Here is a 20,879-nt window from a genome sequence, read left to right as displayed (position 1 = left end):
TTTAAACCTCTACATTTATGATTAAGCCTGTGCAACTATTGTAAGCTATATTATTTATTTTTATGCGCTGAAAGTAAAAACAGTAATCCAAGTCTATAGACTTTTCGTCTGTGAAAGTTTGTGCTCTGGAAAACACCGACCAACTTTCCTATACTTAAAGGACAATATTGGTGCCAGTCATTATCACATATGTGATAGAGCTGGTTAAACACATTCCAAATATACTTTTAACACAGAGATCATTGCTACGATAGCTGAGTATTTGGAACGTGTTTAACCAGCTCTATCACATTATGTGATAATGACTGGCACCAATATTGTCCTTTAGATGGACTTACTCTAATAGTAAATTGATACTGCTAATATTAAGCCTGTTAAGAACAACCATAATATGGTATCTGAAGATATTTTGTTCCTCACCTGTAAAGGGAGCATCCCCCATCAACATTTTAAGGACATTTAATGCCATTTTATTGGAGATTTTTAGACCTGTAATTTTGGAATTTACCTTCCGGAAATACGTCAGAATGCACCAAATTGAATCTAATTTACCAAATTTTTCAGGGGGAGGGCCCCCAGACCCCCCCTTACAACGTTTAGCGCCTTCGGTGCTCGCGGCGGTGGGCTACGCCCACCGCAATTAGTTAAGCAATTATCTAACCTAGACCCCCCCCCCTGCAAAAAATCATGGATCCGTGCCTGCCTACAGCGTATCCCTAGAGGTTCACGCGCAGAAGATGTAGCACTTATTTAAGTCATATCTATTTAGTATAAGAAAATCCGTCAGGAATGCTTTGATTCTTTAGAAATTTTGGATTGCTCCCATAATTTTTCTTTTAAGGAAACTAGAATTATTACAATGTATCGCCCACCCAATAGCAAATTATGTCAAAAATTTATGGAAGAATTTGGATTATGACTTAGAAATGCACTATTATTTGGGAGGGGGGGGGGGATTTCCTTTTTGACGATTCCAGTGACTCTACTGCGGTTGACCTGAGTTTTGTGAAATGTTGAATAACAGTTCTCTCACACATGTTTCTGCTTCAACTCAAAACGGCGGTAGAGAGGTTGGATGGGCGAATGGTTAGCGCTTGCGCGTTGTATCATAAAAGGTCTGTCATTGAGTCAATTGGCGTGGTTTCGATTCCACGGTTGTACGTGACAAGGAGTAGGGTCGCCTGTCCAACCTCGTGGCTTTCTCCTGGTCCTCCGGTTTCCTCCCATTGAACCATACGTTAGTCCTGAAATTACCTAGTTTGTGTCGAGTGGACGTTAAACCCCATTCCTCTCTTATAACGGTGGATATAATCTCAATTTTCTGATAACTAATCCACGTGATCTTAAATTGGATAATCTCTGTGTGTCTGACAAATTAGTATCAGATTATTTTCTGATAATTTTTAATCTTAATGTCCAGAAACCACAACCGACAAGAAAGACTTTAACATATAGGTTTAAATTACTTGGCACTAATAAATCGTTAACTCGGATTTCAATGAGATTCAACATATCGAATATATATACAAGAGAAAGCAACCATGTATCACTCTAAACTTGATGAAATTTTGGACTCACTTTTGCCCCAGAAAACATTTACTACTCCTTCCAACACGCAGTGATTTAATGACTATTTTAGAAACCGAAAGGGGTTGAACAAGACTGAACATGTGTTGCGGAAAGAAGCCTACATGTTCATAAACAGATTTATATATCTTTAAAAAAAAAACAATGCGAAGAAATTAAAGATACATTATGGGAGATAAGATAAAGAGATAGCAGTTCTCGCTATAATAGTTAAAAACTAGATAGTGTAAAGGTAATTTGCTGAAAATTTCAGTCAAATTGATCCACTATGAGCCGAGAACGAAGCGGGTGAAATTTTCGCATAGTCTCGGTCATCATTACTAAAATCATCAATATAAACAGCATAGTCTCGATTATCCACTGTTTTGATTTAATTATCAATGGACGTTAAGCGGCATATAGGAATCTAATCCAGCCAACATCGAAGGCTAGCCATGACATCAAGAGTTTATTATGGTTTGGATAAGTTAATTAATGTCTAATTGATAATTTAGATAACATTTCAGGCCTAAAGAAAGACTTGTAGGCCTAATAAGCAGATTTTGCTCATAATGCATGTTTAATTAAAGATGCTAAGGTTAAATTTCACTCTGATAAAATTGGAAATGGTGAGAACAGACAAAAAGACCTATATAAAGTTGTGACTATTCTCCCGGATAATAACAATGAACTCGCGAATATAGTATCGGATTACTTTCAAATAAAAATCCAGCAAATAAGGATTGAATTTGATGTTTTTAATAATACTATTGACTGTAATGCTCATGAGTTTGATAAGTTAGAAAATTCTGATTATTTAGAAAATGTGGTCGCGGCTTTCGTTTGTATGCAGATGGTACTCAATTATATATTTATTTTACGCCTCTGTCCATCTTCTTTCAATTTATCAAAACTGCAGCTCGATAAGTGTATTAGTGAAATTGGAAATGGATGCCAAAGAACTGGTGGTAACTGTGATATATTTCGTCTTATTCTGCTCGTAACATCGGCGCAATTTTTGATAGTTTCATACTTATAGAAGCTCACGTAAATAATATTTGTAAACTGTGCTATTTTAATATCGAAACGGGGTTTACGTCCTACTCCAACTGGGCTAATCAAGACGGGCATACACCATACAGTGTGCTATGAGGGACATTTTGCCCGGACAGCGACACTACGACCTACTTTTAATCGAATTCCAACTGCAAAGGGAACTTTAACGTGCACGCCAATGGGTACACGGGACCTTGATTTTTCGTCCCATCTGAACGACTATACGTTGTTGCTTGCCAGAGCCCCTTTTCTGCACCAACTGACAAGGGGGAACCACTCCAGAAAATCCCGATGAACTTTCTCGGCCAACACAGGGACCCCCAGGTTAGCTATTTTAATATAAGAAGTATAGGAAAAATACGTAAATATTTCTAACTATAGACGCCATTTAGTCACTTGTTAATTCTCTTCCATGGTCACTTCACGATTAAATAATTTTAATACACTCTTCGTTGGTATACCTGTAAAGCTTATAGATAAATTACAAAAAGTACAGAATACTGCAGCGAGCCTTGTTACTTTAACTAAGAAATGTGATCACATAACTCCAGTTTTATATAATTTACACAGCTCCTGATTACCTCTCTGACTTTTCAGAACTTTAAACACCTGGTCTGACATTACGTACATCAGATAAACTACTTTTGAACCCCACATCAGCTGTTAACTTAAAGTCTCTTATATGGTCAGCGCTCTTTTAGTTTTCAAGCCCCAGTTTTATGTAATAATCTACGTTTTAGTTTAAGATGTTGTACATCTCTATATTCTTTTAAAAAAAACAACATTTATTTAAACAAGCTTTTAACCGACACTGTATCCATAATTTTGGTTTTATGATCATATTGACACTTTGTAAAGTGCTCATGAACACGTCGTGTGAAAGAGTGCACTATAAATAACAAAATCACTAGTATTGAATTGTAATCTGGTCAAATAAAATTGAAAACGTTTATAATACATTGGTCGTACTTATTGGCTGGCGAAGAAAACGTTTATAATCGTTTTAGAAACGTTGAATACATTTATTCGTTTGTGAATACACATTTAACGTTTCACCTGTGTTGCACAATAGCAGTCCATACATATATAAACACACACACACACACACCCTAACTCAACATTTCTAAATGACAGTTATTCATGCCGACGGATATATAGTAAGCTTCGTACAGAGCTCCATCGCGCTATGGAAATATCACGATCGATATCAGGTTTGTCGAATGGAAAGTACTATTGTAGAACATGTAAAACAACCAGTAAAAATCATGAAGAGTTTCTAATTCATATGTACAGTGAAAAACATAAAAATCAAAGGTTTTTACAAAGTCGTTACATGGACACTCTAACCGAGGTTAATTCGAACGAATATCTGAATGGATTTTTGGAATCTTTGTCTAGTTTTTGCAGGAGAAAAGTTCCACCAGTTGTGGTTCAAGAAGAATATTTAAAACGAGTGAATAATCCAGTATCAGTTGATAAGACTCGATGGGGAGACTTTGAAAGTTTCATATGCTGGATGAAAATATATAGAAGCTCTCTTTTTGACCAAAATCTGATGTTTGTTCAAGAAACGTCTATGCGTGGTCCCATTAAACGAGCAATTTTACCCCATTCTATAAAAAGACTGATAAAGCGAAGTGGAAATGGTTGCGAAAAAAAGTCCCCTCAAACAGAATGTACAATTTCTCGACGTAAGATTTCTTTTCCTTTGCAAAAGGCACACATGGGTTATAACCGTGTTTCCGGCAATAATTCCCTGATTAATGCACTTAATGGCGTTAAAAAGCAAAAGTCGGGAGATATTTTGGAATCTTCTGTTTTACTTTCAGGAACAAATATGAGCAAACAGAAAATAAACCATAAGAAGTCTGCACTGGATGAGGTTAAATCGGATATAGAAAGGGAGCGTGAAGCTTCCAACAGATCACAGAGCTGGTTAGCTAAAGGATTAGTCGTGCAAGTAATCACAGACAGACTGGGTGAGTCAGTGAAAAACAAAACAGGTACTATTTTATATAATTCTTTCAATGATACTGCTGTGGTTAAATTAAACCATACAGAGAAGTTAACTCCTGTTCATCAGAATGACCTTCAATCTGTTATTCCACCACTAGGTCAAGTTGTCCGAGTGGTAAATGGAGGATACAGAGGAATGGAGGCCAGGTTAGAATCAATTGATAATGAAGAACATAAAGCTCGTGTAGAGGTTAAAACAGGCCTGTTCAGTGGGCGAATCTTGAATATTCATCTTAATGATATATGTGAATTTAAAGACGTGTCATAAAAACAGAGATGTAGGATTCTGATGAAGATCATCTTGTTAGAAAAATATTGATTCTGTTTGTAGCAAACTTTAACCGAGTGGTATGTGATGAATCTAGAGAGATGTGTCTTAAAAACAAAGATCAGAAATTCTGATGAAGATCATATTATTGTCAGCAAACATTTGGTCCTAACCAGTCCCTTTACTTCGTTTTCTACAGTCGGGGAAATACTAAACCAGAACATTTATAGAGATCAGAAATTTATAATTTTAAACTTATACTGGAAATTAGACGATTTTAATATTAATATTCCACAATCTGAATGTGTGTACCTAGTGGCGTGGGTAGGATTAGAATCAGATTCTGTCAGTCCACTTATTTTTGAAAAGATTGTTGAATTTGAAACTATAAACCACCTCCCCGGGCCTTCACGCCTGTTTAAGGCTCTCGTCAATATCAGGGTATCCGGACCCCGGCAGGTAATCGGGGCTTAGTACAGGCCCGTAGAACGCTACAATGATGGTATTGGTAAGCGAACTAGTGTCACGCTCTGCCGCCAGTGATCATGCATGCGATTATCGATCGCTTATGTAAGCTGACTGGTATCCGATTATTAAAAACGAAACTGAAAGAGAAACTAATGTATTACTTTCATCTTCGTTTTGTCAGGTGCTAAAAAGCTTGATGTTTTAAACATGTAAATGTATTTGGTATGTCATATGATATGTTGTTGTGTTAAATGTGAGTTACTATAGGTATACGCCAAAATGATGCTAGAGACCTTGTATCTTCAAACAATTCGAGCCCCCCTCCCTCCTTGCCGAGTTGTTTATTATCTTGTGTTTAGTACTCGATTGAAATGATTATATATAGGCGTAAACACAGTGTATAAATATAAAATCATGACCTGAAACACAGTGTATAAATTTAAAGTCAATCGGATATCTTGAAAATCATTCTTCGTCTCATGACCTTAAACACTGTGTATAAATTTAGAGTCAAGGGCCTATTCTGCCAGTAATTATCTGAAATCGTTAAAATCAATAGGCTTCTTCATCTCATGAGCTTAAACACTGTGTATAAATTTAAAGTCAATCAGAGATTAACTTTAGCCTTGAGAGCATCCATGAGATTTTTCAAAGTGAACAAGGGCCATAACTCTGGTAGTAATTATCAATCGATAGGCTTTTTCGGCTCATGGCCTTTAACACTGTGTATAAATTTAAAGTCAATCGGATATTAACTTTAGCCTCTAGAGTGTCCTCGAGCAATGAAAATATACATTTCAATGTTGGCGTATCAAAAGTATTTATCTTCAGCAGATAAATATATGAAAGAAAGGACTCAATGTTCAATTCCATGCATAACTTGAGAAATTGAATGGAGTTAAATGTCTTATCAACGGAATACTTCATCCGTGTTCGGATGGGGCAAAAATCCGAAGTCCCATGTATATACGTAAAAGATCCCTCGGCAGTTGGAATTCGATATAAGAGTAGGCCAAAGTGCCACTGCCCGGGCAAAATTTCCCTCGTAGCACATAGAGAGAGAGATAGAGAAATGGGGTTTATCGTCCACTCGACACAAACTAGGTTATTTTGGGACTAACATATGGTTCATTTTTATTTCCATAATTCGCTTGCGCGTACGGTTCTTTAGTAGTTTTAGGAATATGAGGCCCCGGAGAAAACCCACGAGGTTGGATAGGCGACCCTACTCCTTGTCACGTACAACCGGGGAATCGAAACCCCGCCAGTTGACTCAATGACAGACTATATGATACAGCGCGCACGTGCTAACCATTCAGCCATCCATCCCAGTCGGAGCAAAACAGTAAGACGTTAAACCTCCTTCCATTTTCTGTCAATGGCAGACCTTTCCACTGTGATCCAGACACCAACCCTAAAGGCCAGGCTTGATAAATCCTGAGACCTACTTGGTGAGTGCCCAGATTGCTTGACTACTGCAGCCAGGACATAGATTCAGACAGAAGAAAAAGAGAAATGGGGCTTAACATTTGCTAGGTTATTTTGGGACCAACATGTCATTCAATTTTATTGCAATAATTTGCAATAGTAGTCCATTTATTCATCCTTAATTGAATATGATGTATGTACATATATGTATGTATGATGTCACATGTGAAAACACTCCATTACTCTATGCATATTGTTTATAAAGGTTTTCACATTTGAAAGCAATGATCACTATATAACACGTTTAGTTCAATCAATAACATAAAATTATACAGGATTCATCCATTACTGTCCATAGTTATTGAGAAACACTTTTAACTTTATTTTCATTTAGTTCTAATTTTCACACAAATGTCTAGATAGCCTTTCTGTGATATTCCGGGGGAGCCACTGTATAATCTTTGATGTTGAATAATGTTGATGAATTTTTATGTAAATATCTGAAAATAAAAAGGTATAAATATTAACATAATTTTTTTATTCAAATCTATACAGCATAGGCAAGAAGAAGTGGTTATTTTGAAAAGAAGAAATATAAAGATTTAGATTTGCTCTCAAAAATTCACACTAGATTTAAAGAGAGTGAGAGAAATGGGGTTTAATGTCCAATTTACACAAAGTAGGTCATTTCTGGACTAACATATGGTTCCATTTTATTTCAATAATTCGCTAGCATGTAGGGGTCTTAACAGTGGGAGGAAAGTGGAGGACCCGGAAAAAACCCATGATGTTGGACAGGCGACCCTGCTCCTTGTCATGTACAAGCGGGGAATCGAAACTTGACTCAATGAAAAACCTTATGATCAAACGCGAACCATTCGGCCACCCAACCCCCCCAGATTTAAAATAGACAAAGCCACACAACAAGATGAGTTAACACTGGATCATCATGATATATTAACATAGACACAAGTCATAAATATATTGAACTAGCCTTGAAAATGAAAGCAAGCCCAAATAAATTTTCTGTTTTACGTTTGTTTAACCTCATAGCCTGTAAACAGATTTACTTACTTTAGAAAATCATGTATATGTGTAAGAAGTAATTGCACACTTTTTTCATCTAAAGCTGTATAGGCCAACATTCCTCCTAGTTTTACTGAAATATACAACAACAGTCAACTAATATAGTGCTTAAATGATCAAATCGAATGTAATTTTTCTATACTTATCCTGAAATGCCTGGATGACAGTACATTTACATGAACAAATTGCAGAAACTACAGCACATACGGTAGTGAAAATTTCACTGACTTAATTTTATAAATGACATAATTTACCTAGTGATTTCCAAAGAATTAGGCCCTACAGAGTGGACACTAGCTTATATTTTTACCATGTTTGAAGGCATATCATTAATAGTATAATATAAAATTCCAAAGCTATCAAAAGTTAGTCTGGATCTCACTGAGATCTATACTTACTTGTACAGTTATAGGGATTCTTCCACCCTTCTACTACTTCCAGTGATAGGTTTATTTGTCACTACATTGGAATTTTTATGGCACCAGTTGATGAAGAGCTCGAAACATGTCCTCAATTAACCCACTTTACGATATGCAGTCATGTTTGTTGCTCAGGGGTTCATTTATTTGGAATAGCATAAAATGTTAAAAATTTCATTTTAATATAGGCATATGGAAAACGGCGATCAGATTATAACCCTCTCTTTTGAGCTATAAAAGGGCTATTTCAAAAAATGTTCCGGTTAATTCCTGGAATTAACTTACCAAATAATCTAAGCAGATGTGTAGCACCATATATGTTTGTTACTGGCATGTCAGCATGGTCTGTAAGAATCTACAAAAGTTTAATAATGTTTCATAAAACTTTCAACATAGGAAGATGATTAGGTTTCAAACACACCTGGCCATAATTAATGTCATGTAGTAGACAGGCTATGCTTACTCCTTCCCGAACAGCTGACACTAAATATCATTTGAGAAGTTCACAAAGCTAAGATTTCTTTTGTTGTACTTTTGCACATAAAATGAAATTGAAGTCAATAAATAAATATATGTCTGTTACATACCTCTCTATATTGTGGTCTTTCAAATTTATATAATAGATGTGTTCCTAACATGACAGTGAAATATTCACGAATACCTTTTGTTACTTCTAATATTGCATCTCTACAAACATAAAATAACACACAATGTATTTAAACTCACATTTAATAGTTATGTGCAGACAAACAGACGGGCAATGATTTATGGCATCATTTATTAATAGAAATGAAATAGAAGATTTAATGTTTTTGGTCATTTATATTTCCATTGATTCCACATACTCTTCAATTTGCCAACTGTGTGATAAGTGATAAGTAGAACCATTTGGAGAGTATGTTCAGGCCAGCAGAGCTGAGCGATATTTATATAAATAATGCCAACTATATTGAGAGTTCCGGTAGACTGATTATCATTCAGCGTTGGACGTGTCATTGCTGTCTGTGATACAGAAAAATGTATTTGACTAAATCAGTGGACACTTTTTTTATAGTATAATTTTTGCATTTTCAAGAAGGTATGTACTTGAAAGTTGAATGAGAAAAAACAAGATTGTTCTGGTAAATTTATAGCATCCAATCGTACCTGTAGTTATAAAAAAACATGCACAGCCGAAAGAACACAAATTTTTTTTTAAATGTTTTTTGGGGTGCCTCATTCATGTAAATATTCTTAATTTAAATAAAATATCATAATTAATATACTAGAAATAAAAATTTAAATAAACAACATAGACCAATATATTTAGCAAGTCTTCGTGGCTTAAGACAGATCTGTGTTTGAACCAGCTCATTAAATTTTGTTTATAAATTCTGTACTGTATTTAAGCTAAAAACTTTTAATAATATTGACTAGAAAGTGCCAAATGAATACTCCAGGGGTATTTCCAACTTTTTATGCATGTTTTTCTTTTACATTTAAAAAGTGATAAACTGAAATTATTGACATTGTATAAAATATTGCGATATAGTGATTATATCGCGATATTTTAAAAATATCGGGATATCTAGTTCCAGGGATACCGCCCAGCTCAACAGGCCAGTCACATTAATTAATTAGGATTGGGCCAGTCTTGTCATAAAATTTCTCAAAATGATTTCTTCATCACCATCATTGAAAAACAGTTTTAAAAAAATAATTAGTAGAAAATAAAGCAGATGTTTACTACTGATACCGAAATAGGCACTGCCATATTGAACAGACTGTGGTCTGAAGCATTTGCTGTTCCAATAATAGTTGTGACCATAATCTGTAGTTCAATATGGATGCTACATTACTTTATTACTTACTTATTTGGATTATTTCCTTTGGTCGTTTTTGCTTTGATGTAATCATCTAAAATTTGATCCACTGTCAATTTACATGGTAATGAGACCAACTGTAAATATAACACAAATATTACAAAATCAACCTATATATTCTTACAATATATTATTTTTCATGTACTCGAATTGAATATTTCACATTTAATTAAGAAAATCAAATCAAATCAAACCATAAATAGCAGATAATCTGCAGACTTGGATTTAATTTGATTAAAAATAGGGTCCATCAAAATATTTTACCAAGAATACAGGTGGTGCTGAACAGAACTGGACCATTTTAGGGCCCATATTCCTTTTCAACTTTTAGAGAATCAACTTTTATAATATTGTTATTGGCAAGGGATTCTCAATCCTTCAAATGATGTTCAGGCAAAAATACTTTTGATTAATGATAAAGAAGATGTCAACAATGGCTCTTCATTGCATACCGGACTGGTATGAACCGTCTTGTGCTGTTATGTCGCTTATCCTGAAATAGTTCCAAATCTTACTACTTCTGGCATGCATTTTTTTCCTGCGTTTTATCTAGTTCACTGCTGGTATTGTCTGGACACTATCAAAATGAGTATGGGTAAAAGTTTTGGAAAAGGCGGGAAAATATCACACGGTTTATGGTGACTGGAATGAAAGATGAGAGGGGGTATACCCCTTTGATGTCACGTGATTGCTGTCAGACATTCCGACTTCTAGAGTAGATGCCGATAAAAATTTAGAAATAATTTAGTGATTTGTATTTTTATGCTAGGCTACTTTAAAAATTTAGACATAATTTGTATCAATAAATAATAACTTATAATATAGATCATACTACCAACAAATGAGTTTTCATTAGATGGTTTTATTTTTAACTATAGTTCTAGAAATGGCGGGATAATGTCATGTGATTGCCACTGTTGACAGACAGGTCTAGAAGCTATCGCTTTGATGTTTCATTCATTACCACATGAACCATTCCGACATCTATTATTGACATACAGGTGCCGATCACTTTAGGGAATTATATCGTAATCAACACTTAAAAATGATAATCTCGACTTTATTCATTAATGATACAGCAAATAATTAAGTTCGTAATAGATGGACTGTATTTGTGATTGGGTAGGAAGCGTGACCCAATTTTATTACTTCCAAAAACACAGCGTTCGTGTTTGATTCCCGAGGTAAAATAGTACCATGCGTTTCCTGACTAACAATGACATATCTACATAGATTATCATGCCATTTGAGGCATTTTAATGTGTAATAGTTTTATATCCACCACTATCGGTAATTGTATCTGTATCGGCAGATATATTTCGCGGTCAATATCTGATATCGGTAAAACCGATAGGTGCCATATCGGACCATCACTAATAAATTCTAATTATTTATTAACTATAAATAAATCACCTACCATTTTTTGTCTTGAGATTAAATCCCAATCATCAACTAACCAAGGTTTTAATTCATCTGGTATTTTTATCTTTACTTCTATTTTTGATAAATAAGCTTCTTCCTGTAATATATATTACATTTCAAAAATTAGAGTACAGGTCACCATTTTAAAATAAATATGCCCTTAAAGACATGGGATTATATACTGTCTTGAAATGACACAGGGAAGCATGTGACACTTTCCACAAAATTGTTTTTCTGCCCATCCATCTTTCAGATACCAATAAAAATCAATTTTTGTGAGATAAATCAAAAAACATAGGATAATAAACGGACAAAAAGTTCCTTTTTAGATTTTTTACAAAATTATTGCCACTTTCAAATGTGTGTTTTAAATTATAAATTCATTAATAATTATAATTAAGTGATCAAAAAATTTACATGGTTTTGGTTTGGTGACAGGGGCAGTGCAAATTTGATATACAATTCTGACCAAAATTTGTATGAACAGACAATGCTGACCACAAGAAATATGGAGGTATAAAAATTGTAACATTAACAATTCAAACTGATCCGAAAGAAGTTTTCATAGCTTCAAACTTTAAATCATAATTGCTAAAAATTTCTTGAAAAGAAAAAAAATATACGATATATTGTAAGGAGGACAAAAATACAAAATTTAGTACCGGTATCATCTTATTGCAAAATAAAATGATTTAAAATAAGTCACTTGTAACCTTCTTTCTCTGAAGCAAGGATGTATTTTTTTATATGAAATGTATTAAATGTGTGATAGTAACATAACATGGTGCTCATTAATTTATATTCTTTATAGTCCTCCTACATTTACTTTTCGTGGTCTTACAGATTCTACTGTAGATTCAGCAGCTGTTCTCACACGCTTCCTCTTGGAGTCAGTCGAACTAGAAGACTCTGGAACAGGTGTTGAAGCTCGAACTGGGGCACCTGTATTTATAAATTAAACAATAAAGTTAAAATAATACACTATAAAGTTAATTTAACTGGTGCACAAAGAAAGTATTTTTGAAAAAGAATTAATAATTTAAATAATACTAACAACAGCTAGATGATATTTTCAAGCACAGTTGAACATAAAGTCGACAAGACATGTAAATTTGAACAAGCCAACGGTGAGACTGATGTCCCCTGCCGAAATCCCGAAAGAAAATAGATAGACACATATTAATTGCACGTTTATCTTTTTCAAAAGTATGTGGCAATCAAACTGATTATCAAGTATACACTAAGTTTCATCACTCTCTATCAGATAGAATCAAAGTCAAAGAAATTGCTTAGCTTTAGCGGGAAATGTTAATCATTGAACTCAGTCAAGACAATCACCTAATGAACATCAACATCAAGTTCAAGCATTCTACCTAAATTAAAAGCAATGTTGTTATGTTCCAAAGTCTTGACCAATCAAATTGTTTATCGCTCCTTAGCCTAAGCAGAAAATTCTCATCAAACTTAGTCAAGGTAATGATATAATGAATCTATACTCAGAGTTTCATAGCTCTCACTTAATTATAACCAAAGTTATCGTGCCCAAAAGCATCAACCAATCAGATATCTGCGTACTGTAAGCAGACAATGTTCATCATTGAACTCCATTAAACCATTGACCTAATGAGCACCTACACCAAGTTTGAACATTCTACCTCAGTAAGAAGGAGAGTTATTGTGTCTCAAAGTCTTGACCAATCAAATTGCTTATCGCTCCACTTACCCTCAGTAGAAAATGTTCATTATCGAAGTTAGTCATGGTATTGATGTGATGAAACTATACACCATAACTTTAGTTCTAATTAAAATTAGAACTAAAGTTATTGTATCCCAAAGCATCAACCAATCAAATTGCTTATCTCTGCTTACCCGTAGCAGAAAATTCTTATCTTCGAACTCCATCAAGGCATTCACCTAATAAACACCTACACAAAGTGTGAACAGACAGACGAACCCATTTTAATAGTCCCCTGCTTCTTTGAAAGGCGGGGGATAAAAAAAAAATGAAATAAGAAATGTAGTATGTAAAGCGTAGAGAGGAAAAGATGGAAAAATTTTCTTACAACAAATATCCAGTATCAATCAATTTGTATGACCCCTCGGCCGACATCAAATTTGACTTTTATTGATATCGAGGCAAAGTCCATTAATCTAGGTACCATTTACAACTCACAGATGTAAACTTGACAACTGTGATCATGTTTAATATATGATACCATTTATATTTGTTATAACTTTAACTAGTGAGATGAAGTCAAGTCATCCTGGTGCCATTTAAACAGTTTGGGAAGTTTTTGGAACATTAAATGGACTCTTAATCAGAGAACTCCTGTGGTATTTCAGTAATTATCCTTACTATGGACAGATATTTAGTAATTACTCAATCATTGAACTCAGTCAAGACATTCACCTAATGAACATCTACATCAAGTTTAAACATTCTACCTAAATTAAAAGCAGAGTTGTTATGTTCCAACGTCTTGACCAATCAAATTGCTTATCGCTCATTAGCCTAAGCAGAAAATTCTCACCATCGAAATTAGTCAAGGTAATGATATAATGAATCTATATTTGAAGTTCCATCGCTCTCACTTCATTATAACCAAAGTTATCGTGCCTCAAAGCATCAACCAATCAGATTGCTTATTTCTGCTTAACTCAAGCAGACAATGTTCATCATAGAACTCCATAAAGGCATTCACCTAATATGAACGCCTACACCAAGTTTAAACATTCTACCTCAATTAGAAGGAGAGTTATTGTGTTCCAAAGTCTCGACCAATCAAATTGTTTATCGCTCTGCTTACTCTGAAACTATTACACCAAGTTTCATCACTCTCACTTAATTAGAACTAAAGTTATCATGTCCAAAAGCATCAACCAATCAAATTGCTTATTTCTGCTTACCCTAAGCAGAAAATGCTCATCTTCGAACCCCATCAAGGCAATGACCTAATAAACACCTACACCAAGTTTGAAGATTTTAGCTCAATTAGAAGGAGAGTTATTGTGTTCTAAGGTCTCGACCAATCAAATTGCTTATGGGTGTGCTTACCCTGAGCAGAAAATGCTCATTATCAAACTTAGTCAAGGTATTGATGTAATGAAACTATACACCAAGTTTCATCACTCTCACTTAATAAGAACTAAAGTTATCGTGTCCCAAAGCATCAACCAATCAAATTGCTTATCTCTGCTTACTCTAAGCCGAAAATGCTCATCTTCAAAATCCATCAAGGCATTGACCTAATAAACACCTACACCAAGTTTGAACATTGTAGCTCAATTAGAAAGAGAGTTATTGTGTCCCAAAAAGTGTGACGGACAGACAGACGGACGGACAGCCAGACAAACCCATTTTAATAGTCCTCTGCTTTCTTCGAAAGGCGGTGGACAATAATACATCAGATCAACCCAAATTAATACTTTATTTTGATGTAACTAGGAGATGTTGTAAAAAGAAATGTTGTATAAGTAATAAGTTATAGCAGGTGAATGTATAATATATTTAAAAAGTTTTACAACTTAATGATCACAATATAAATTTACCTCTGGGCTTTTTCACTACAGGTTCTTTTTCTGTCGCAGACGTATTTGTGTCCTTTTCCTTGTCCTTATCCTTTTCTTTAGCTTTGTCTTTATCATTGTCTTTTTCTTTCTTTGTTGCTTTAGCTCTCTTAGTATTTCTATAAATAGAATATTCAAGATAATATTTCACAACAATTATGGTCCAAATATTAGTCTTGGATCAAAAACTTTCTTACTGTATTTTGTGTTTAGTTACAACCGTTTTTTTTTTTACAGAGAACTAAGACAGAATGTTATAGTTATAGAATGCAATGGTTGCTTCCTTATTTGTGACTTTGTTTGGCCAAATGAGACAAACATACCTGAAAATATCAACCCACAACTTTGCATCTTGATAATTCAAAGGCTATTTATCTCTAAAAAATATCTGACATGTGATGTTGGTTTACAACACTAGCCATAACATTAATTTTCAGAAAACAGGGATTGAAAATTACTAAAATAAAGCCAAACTCTATGGTATCCAAAAACAGCAAATTTTTACTTTGAGTGGTGGCGAAATAACAATAAAATAAGGTCTTCTTTTAAAAAGATAAATATGCTTTTTTTTAAAAAAGATAAATATGCTTTTTTAAAAAGATAAATATGCTTATACAAGAAAGACTGTGCATTCACTTTCAGTGCAAATGAACCCATTTTACCTTTGACCCCGAATATCTCGAAAACGCCCCAACGGCGGACTGATTACCACTCAGCATCGTATTCTACGCAAAATTTTTTGTGCCCATTTGGTGGACCCTCCCCCCGTGTTGAGCCTCCAGACTATTAATATTTGCACTTTAGGTTATGCATACATGTATACTGAAACTAATTTAACATGGTACCACATGTATATAATGAATCCAAAATTTCACATGTTTTGTATTAGGCCGTGTTGAATTGATTCCTTGTTTCTCCTGCCACCACTCTGGCAATCATGTGCGGTAGTGCGGTAAACACAACACAAAGTGGGTTTCAAAACACAAAGTGGTCTGGCATAATACCTATATAGTCTGAGGGTTGTGTACCATTTTTAATAATATTATAAATAATCTAGTTATATTATTGGTTAGAATAAAAACACAGATAATATTTAATTAAATAAATTTAATAACAAACTAAAATTTGGTAACAAGTGGCTTCTTTGTTTAACTTTTTAAAAAATGAAATAACCATATTTTGATATAAATTTTCCGTATTCTTGTGTTAAAATACAATGGTAACATTCCAGTTATAATTTGATTCGCTTGTTGAGTTATAGATGGTTTCGATAATATCATCGAACGTGAAAGTGCTGGGAATAACCACCAAAGTCGAGTCGAGATAAGTAAATTCGCGTACCGGTCGGCCTAATTTATTTATTGATGTTCAAGGAAATAATAGTGGTCTCGTTTGTTCGTTCGTTTGTTAAACTCCAGAAACGAGCGAACGGGGCCACTATTATTTCCTTGAACATCAATAAATTAGGCCGACCGGTACGCGAATTTACCTATGTCCCGGCTAGCTCACCATTTTGTAAGGCGTGCGTTATTTATTACACAAGATATGATTGGGTAATACTTGAATAATAATGACACGAGTTATAATTTTAGCCAATGAAAAAATTGATTATTCAGGTTCGCGGTTGAATATTAGCGATTGTCTTACAGTTTATAATATGCTTTCTCATTAGCCGAAATGACTGCTACACGCGCCATTTTGCGGAATTCATCCAATCATATACAGTGTGACTTATTCCATAGTATGCGGGCCCCTACATGTGTATTATCAACCGGATCCATTCACTTGATTTGATATTTGTTTATTCGGTGCAATGCCTATTTTCTGTCTTGTCCGCAGGTTTATCTTGTAGATTTTTGTTTTGCGTGTAGTGCGGCCCCCTGCACTTACTTATTTAGTTCGTAACGAGGAATAAACAACGAGAATTGACTTCTGATGTTTGGTAGAATTTTATTTAGATGTTATTAACGTAATTTTTTGAATATTTTTTTGTGTGTTAAAAACGTAAGCGCACGATTTTCGGGGTCCTCGACCCAAGCGCGCGGGCGAGGAGAAACAAGGAATCAATTCAACACGGCCTTAGGTCTTACCCAGCATGTGCTTTTTGAAGTTCTTTTTGTTTCTGGTGACCAGCTTCATTACATTTTAAAACTCTTCCTTCTGGTACCCATTCATCCCAGCTAAAAAATTACATGTTTAAAACTTTGATCATATTATCCCTATAAAATAATGTTTTCTTGACACCAATTAAAACAAACTATATTACCTTTCTAAATAGTTAGATTTTTTTTTATATTCACAGCAAAAGTACTGTAAAACAATGGGGATACTCGACTGAACATTCCGGAATTGAATTATCTCAATCCCCAAAATAGTGACAATCAAGTGAAAGGGGAATTTTGCACAACAAGGCAGGCGTTGAATGCAGAACATAATATTTCAACCAACCATGACAATTGAAACATATTCATTCTGTTTAATTATGTCACGATTCTACTCACACCACCTCTGTTGTTGGGATTGACAGAACGGTGATAGGACTGAATTCCACCCTACTCAATTGTAATTCTATCAGTCCCGAACGTTACGTACTGACAATCGAGCATCCCCAAGATTTTGTAACAAAGGGGTATAACTCCAGCAGTTATCCCTGCACAGAACTTCAAAAGGTCCTGATAATCAGTAGGATTATTTTCCGTGATCAGTTGGGTCTCTTCATTTTTCTGTATGTATTGTAAGAACGGAGTTATTGAAAACCAATGTTTTAGAAAGACTGATGGGTCACTTTACACTAGCCTCTAGAATTACAGAAATTACATACATGTTTGTGAAGTTTTGACTGACCTAGATGTTATGTTTTTGATTTTTTTCAATGTGGGTGTATAAAAAAGATTTACTTACTTTTTGTTCCATCCATTATAATGGATAAAATACCTAATAAGTTTGTCCTTCACCTCATATTTTACACACTGTAAAAGAAAAAAGTTACATTATCATACAGACAGACTCTCCTAAAGCGGTCAGATGCGATTGTGTGCAATTGTGTGTCATTGGGTTTGATGCAACTGGATACAAGTGAGAGTCTTGCGATCTGATGCGACTGTGAAAAATGCATGTTGCAGCTAGTTGCACATATTCTACTTTCCTGCAATTAGTCACACTACCGGTAGTTGCAGCCAAATAAGCTGTTGAGCAAATGAATACAAATACAATGTAGTTAGGAGGGGATGTTTAGGCATTCAATGTCTTTCATAGTTTACCTCAGATCTGAATTACATGATTTGTGTAGATAAAAATGACCAACAATGCTATCAAGAGAGTTTGATAGCTCTTCGGAAAAAAAGACCCTATCTTTAAGTCATGTCCTCAAAGATATATTACAATCATGTTTTTAGAAAAAAAGAAAAGACAAAAAATCAATTATGTACCAAGTTAGAGATATCTAGTAAGCCAAATTGTCTTGATTACGACAGTGAAATGTAGATCTACCGTATCAAAATGATTTTATTTTCTCATACGGAGACATTTTGCCTAGGATATTCTCAGAGTGGTATGAGGGAACTGTGTTAATAAGTGAAAATGGCTCTAAGGGATTGTATTCAATGCAAATAAACCCTTCAAATAGGTTAACATACCTTGGCTTCATAAAGTAATGGCCCGTGAAAACATAACACTTTCTCCCCTACAATAAATATTCAGATGATTTATTAAAACAGGTATAATAAAAAAAAGTATATATATATATATATAAATATTGGAGCAGACAATAATATATAGATGAATGAACAAGAAAACATCAATGAATTGATCATCATTTGAGGGGATTTTGAATCCCTTGAAAATTACAATATTGGATTGCAAAAGTTGAATCTCAGAAAGAAATATCAGTCCAAAACTGATTCCATTCTGTTCAGTATAACTATAATACAAAGTTATGATGAATGCAAAATTTCACAACATTCCGCATCCTCTGCACTAATTCCTTTAGGAACAGTCTCTGACCGTTCCCATACTTGAAAATAGTGTTGAATCATTATAAATTTGTGTCAGATGATGCAAGAAAGATTCCTTTTGGCGAAAAAAGAAGAATCACGGAGAAAAAAGAAGGTAAAAATTCCAAAATAGCCTTAGAACAGAGGTGTAGGTACACGTAGAGATTACATGTCATTTTGGTCCCACGTCATTTTGAACTAAAAAAAATATGGCCTCGATGTTACGGTCTCGGGCAGGTGACATTTCGGACTCGGGAATAAGTTGAAAGGGAAGGTTGAACACAACTGTCAACGTTTCCTGTAAAAGTAATTTACAGAATAATATGCAGTAGAATTTATTTCAAAATGACCTACACAAAAAACAAGATTGCGGTACACTACCAATTGATAAATTAGTGCATACAAAGAAAACTCTTTTTGGAAAATATTAGAAATGGCAACAATCCAAGTGGGATAATTAAAGCTGATTAACCGATAATCCCTATGTTATTGTAGTATGCGCAAAGAAACCTTACAGTTCTTTAGCAGACGAAGAAAAACGTGATTTGACATGGTTTAACTTTTTTATTTCAATAATTCGCTTGTGTGTAGGGCTCTTTAGCAGTGGGAGAAAACCGGAGGACTCTGAGAAAACCCATGAGGTTGGACAGGCGACCCTATTCCTTGTCACGTACAACCGGGGAATCGACCCCCCCCCCCCCAGACCGTATGATGCAGCGCACGCGTGCTAACCATTCGGCCATCCAACCCCCCAATATTGGATAGAAGCCCATCTTTTCACGGTACGATAACAACATCAATGTTGATTTAACCTGACCAATAAGTTGTGTTTGCAATGTCAAAGACTGTGGATGATATTGAGTTAAGGACTTGCCTCCTTTATTAAATACATGTACTCAATTTGAGTACATTTTAGCATGTAATAAAGGTCGTGACAAAATTGGATATTGTCCCCAGAAAAATATAAGTATCTATAAACTTGCCTGTAGTTGTCTAAGAACTGAACTAGACAGCCAAACCCCAAAATGAAATTTTTCCAATGCCAAAGAAGGGAGGCCATAATTTCATATTTTACTTACTGCTTTTTTGACAACCTTTTATATTCTAAATGACAGAAATAGTCACCTACCTTCCTGGAATTTCATTTTCGGTGGCATAACGAAGTATTAATTTAAAAAAATATAGCAATTATGAGACGACAAAGCAAAAAATTAAAAGCGCCAAGTTCTTTATCGGGAACGAGAGACTCAGAGATATAGTATAATTCTATGCTCGGGAAGTACGTCATTGAAATATGTGTTCAAGGGACATAACTACATGGCATCTGGTCACAGATCACTAATATTTTCCCCCATTGACTTTAATGTTAATTCTCGTCTCTTAGACCGGCTCTAACTTTTTCCCAAATTTTCGTTGGGTAGAACGCTTTCTACCACAGATAGAGCAACATGTGGCAACCTCTTGCCCAAAAGCACATATGAGGTTCACCATGCAAAACTTGAGATACACAAGCTGGAAGTAGAGACAACAAAACATGCAATTTTTGAGCCTACATTTCAACCTAACCAACCTCTCAACTCTTGAATCCTTCCGCCTCAAAATCATGAATATTCACCAAAACCTGGCAGAAAATGTATTTTCAAACCCTTTTCTTCGATGCAAAAGGGGGAAAAAGGGAAAGGGAGAGAAAGACTAAAAATAACTTTCGACCTACCGGCGTAGAAATATT

The 20,879-nt window shown here is 34.7% G+C and overlaps 1 protein-coding gene and 1 long non-coding RNA gene across 4 annotated transcripts; one reads left to right on the top strand and one right to left on the bottom strand.

Moving 5' to 3' along the window:
• The first annotated feature begins 3,753 nt into the window (after nucleotides 1-3,753).
• Nucleotides 3,754-6,807, top strand: LOC126817712 (uncharacterized). The gene is made up of 3 exons (XR_007679112.1): nucleotides 3,754-3,833; nucleotides 4,452-4,625; nucleotides 4,737-6,807. It is a non-coding gene; the product is annotated as an uncharacterized LOC126817712 (long non-coding RNA).
• A 126-nt stretch (nucleotides 6,808-6,933) lies between these two features.
• LOC126817710 (mortality factor 4-like protein 1) lies at nucleotides 6,934-20,449 on the bottom strand. Of its 3 annotated transcripts, none has more exons than XM_050544832.2 (12): nucleotides 20,280-20,449; nucleotides 18,794-18,840; nucleotides 18,060-18,127; nucleotides 17,249-17,338; nucleotides 15,141-15,277; nucleotides 12,412-12,533; nucleotides 11,587-11,688; nucleotides 10,158-10,246; nucleotides 8,895-8,994; nucleotides 8,593-8,662; nucleotides 7,877-7,961; nucleotides 6,934-7,302 (listed from the first exon to the last, which is right to left on the bottom strand). In XM_050544832.2, exons 1-12 carry the CDS (start codon nucleotides 20,305-20,307, stop codon nucleotides 7,218-7,220), a joined length of 1,023 nt encoding a protein of 340 aa, XP_050400789.1. In that variant the 5' UTR covers nucleotides 20,308-20,449; the 3' UTR covers nucleotides 6,934-7,217. The 3 variants fall into 3 exon arrangements, with proteins under 3 accessions (XP_050400789.1, XP_050400790.1, XP_050400791.1); XM_050544833.2 differs by having other exon boundaries at nucleotides 12,418-12,533; XM_050544834.2 differs by having other exon boundaries at nucleotides 12,433-12,533.
• Between the last annotated feature and the right edge of the window lie 430 nt (nucleotides 20,450-20,879).

Source organism: Patella vulgata, chromosome 4, assembly GCF_932274485.2.
Source record: "Patella vulgata chromosome 4, xgPatVulg1.2, whole genome shotgun sequence".
Taxonomy (NCBI): domain Eukaryota; kingdom Metazoa; phylum Mollusca; class Gastropoda; family Patellidae; genus Patella; species Patella vulgata.
Note: the sequence above shows the minus strand (reverse complement) of the source record. Positions and strands in the feature narration are given on the sequence as shown.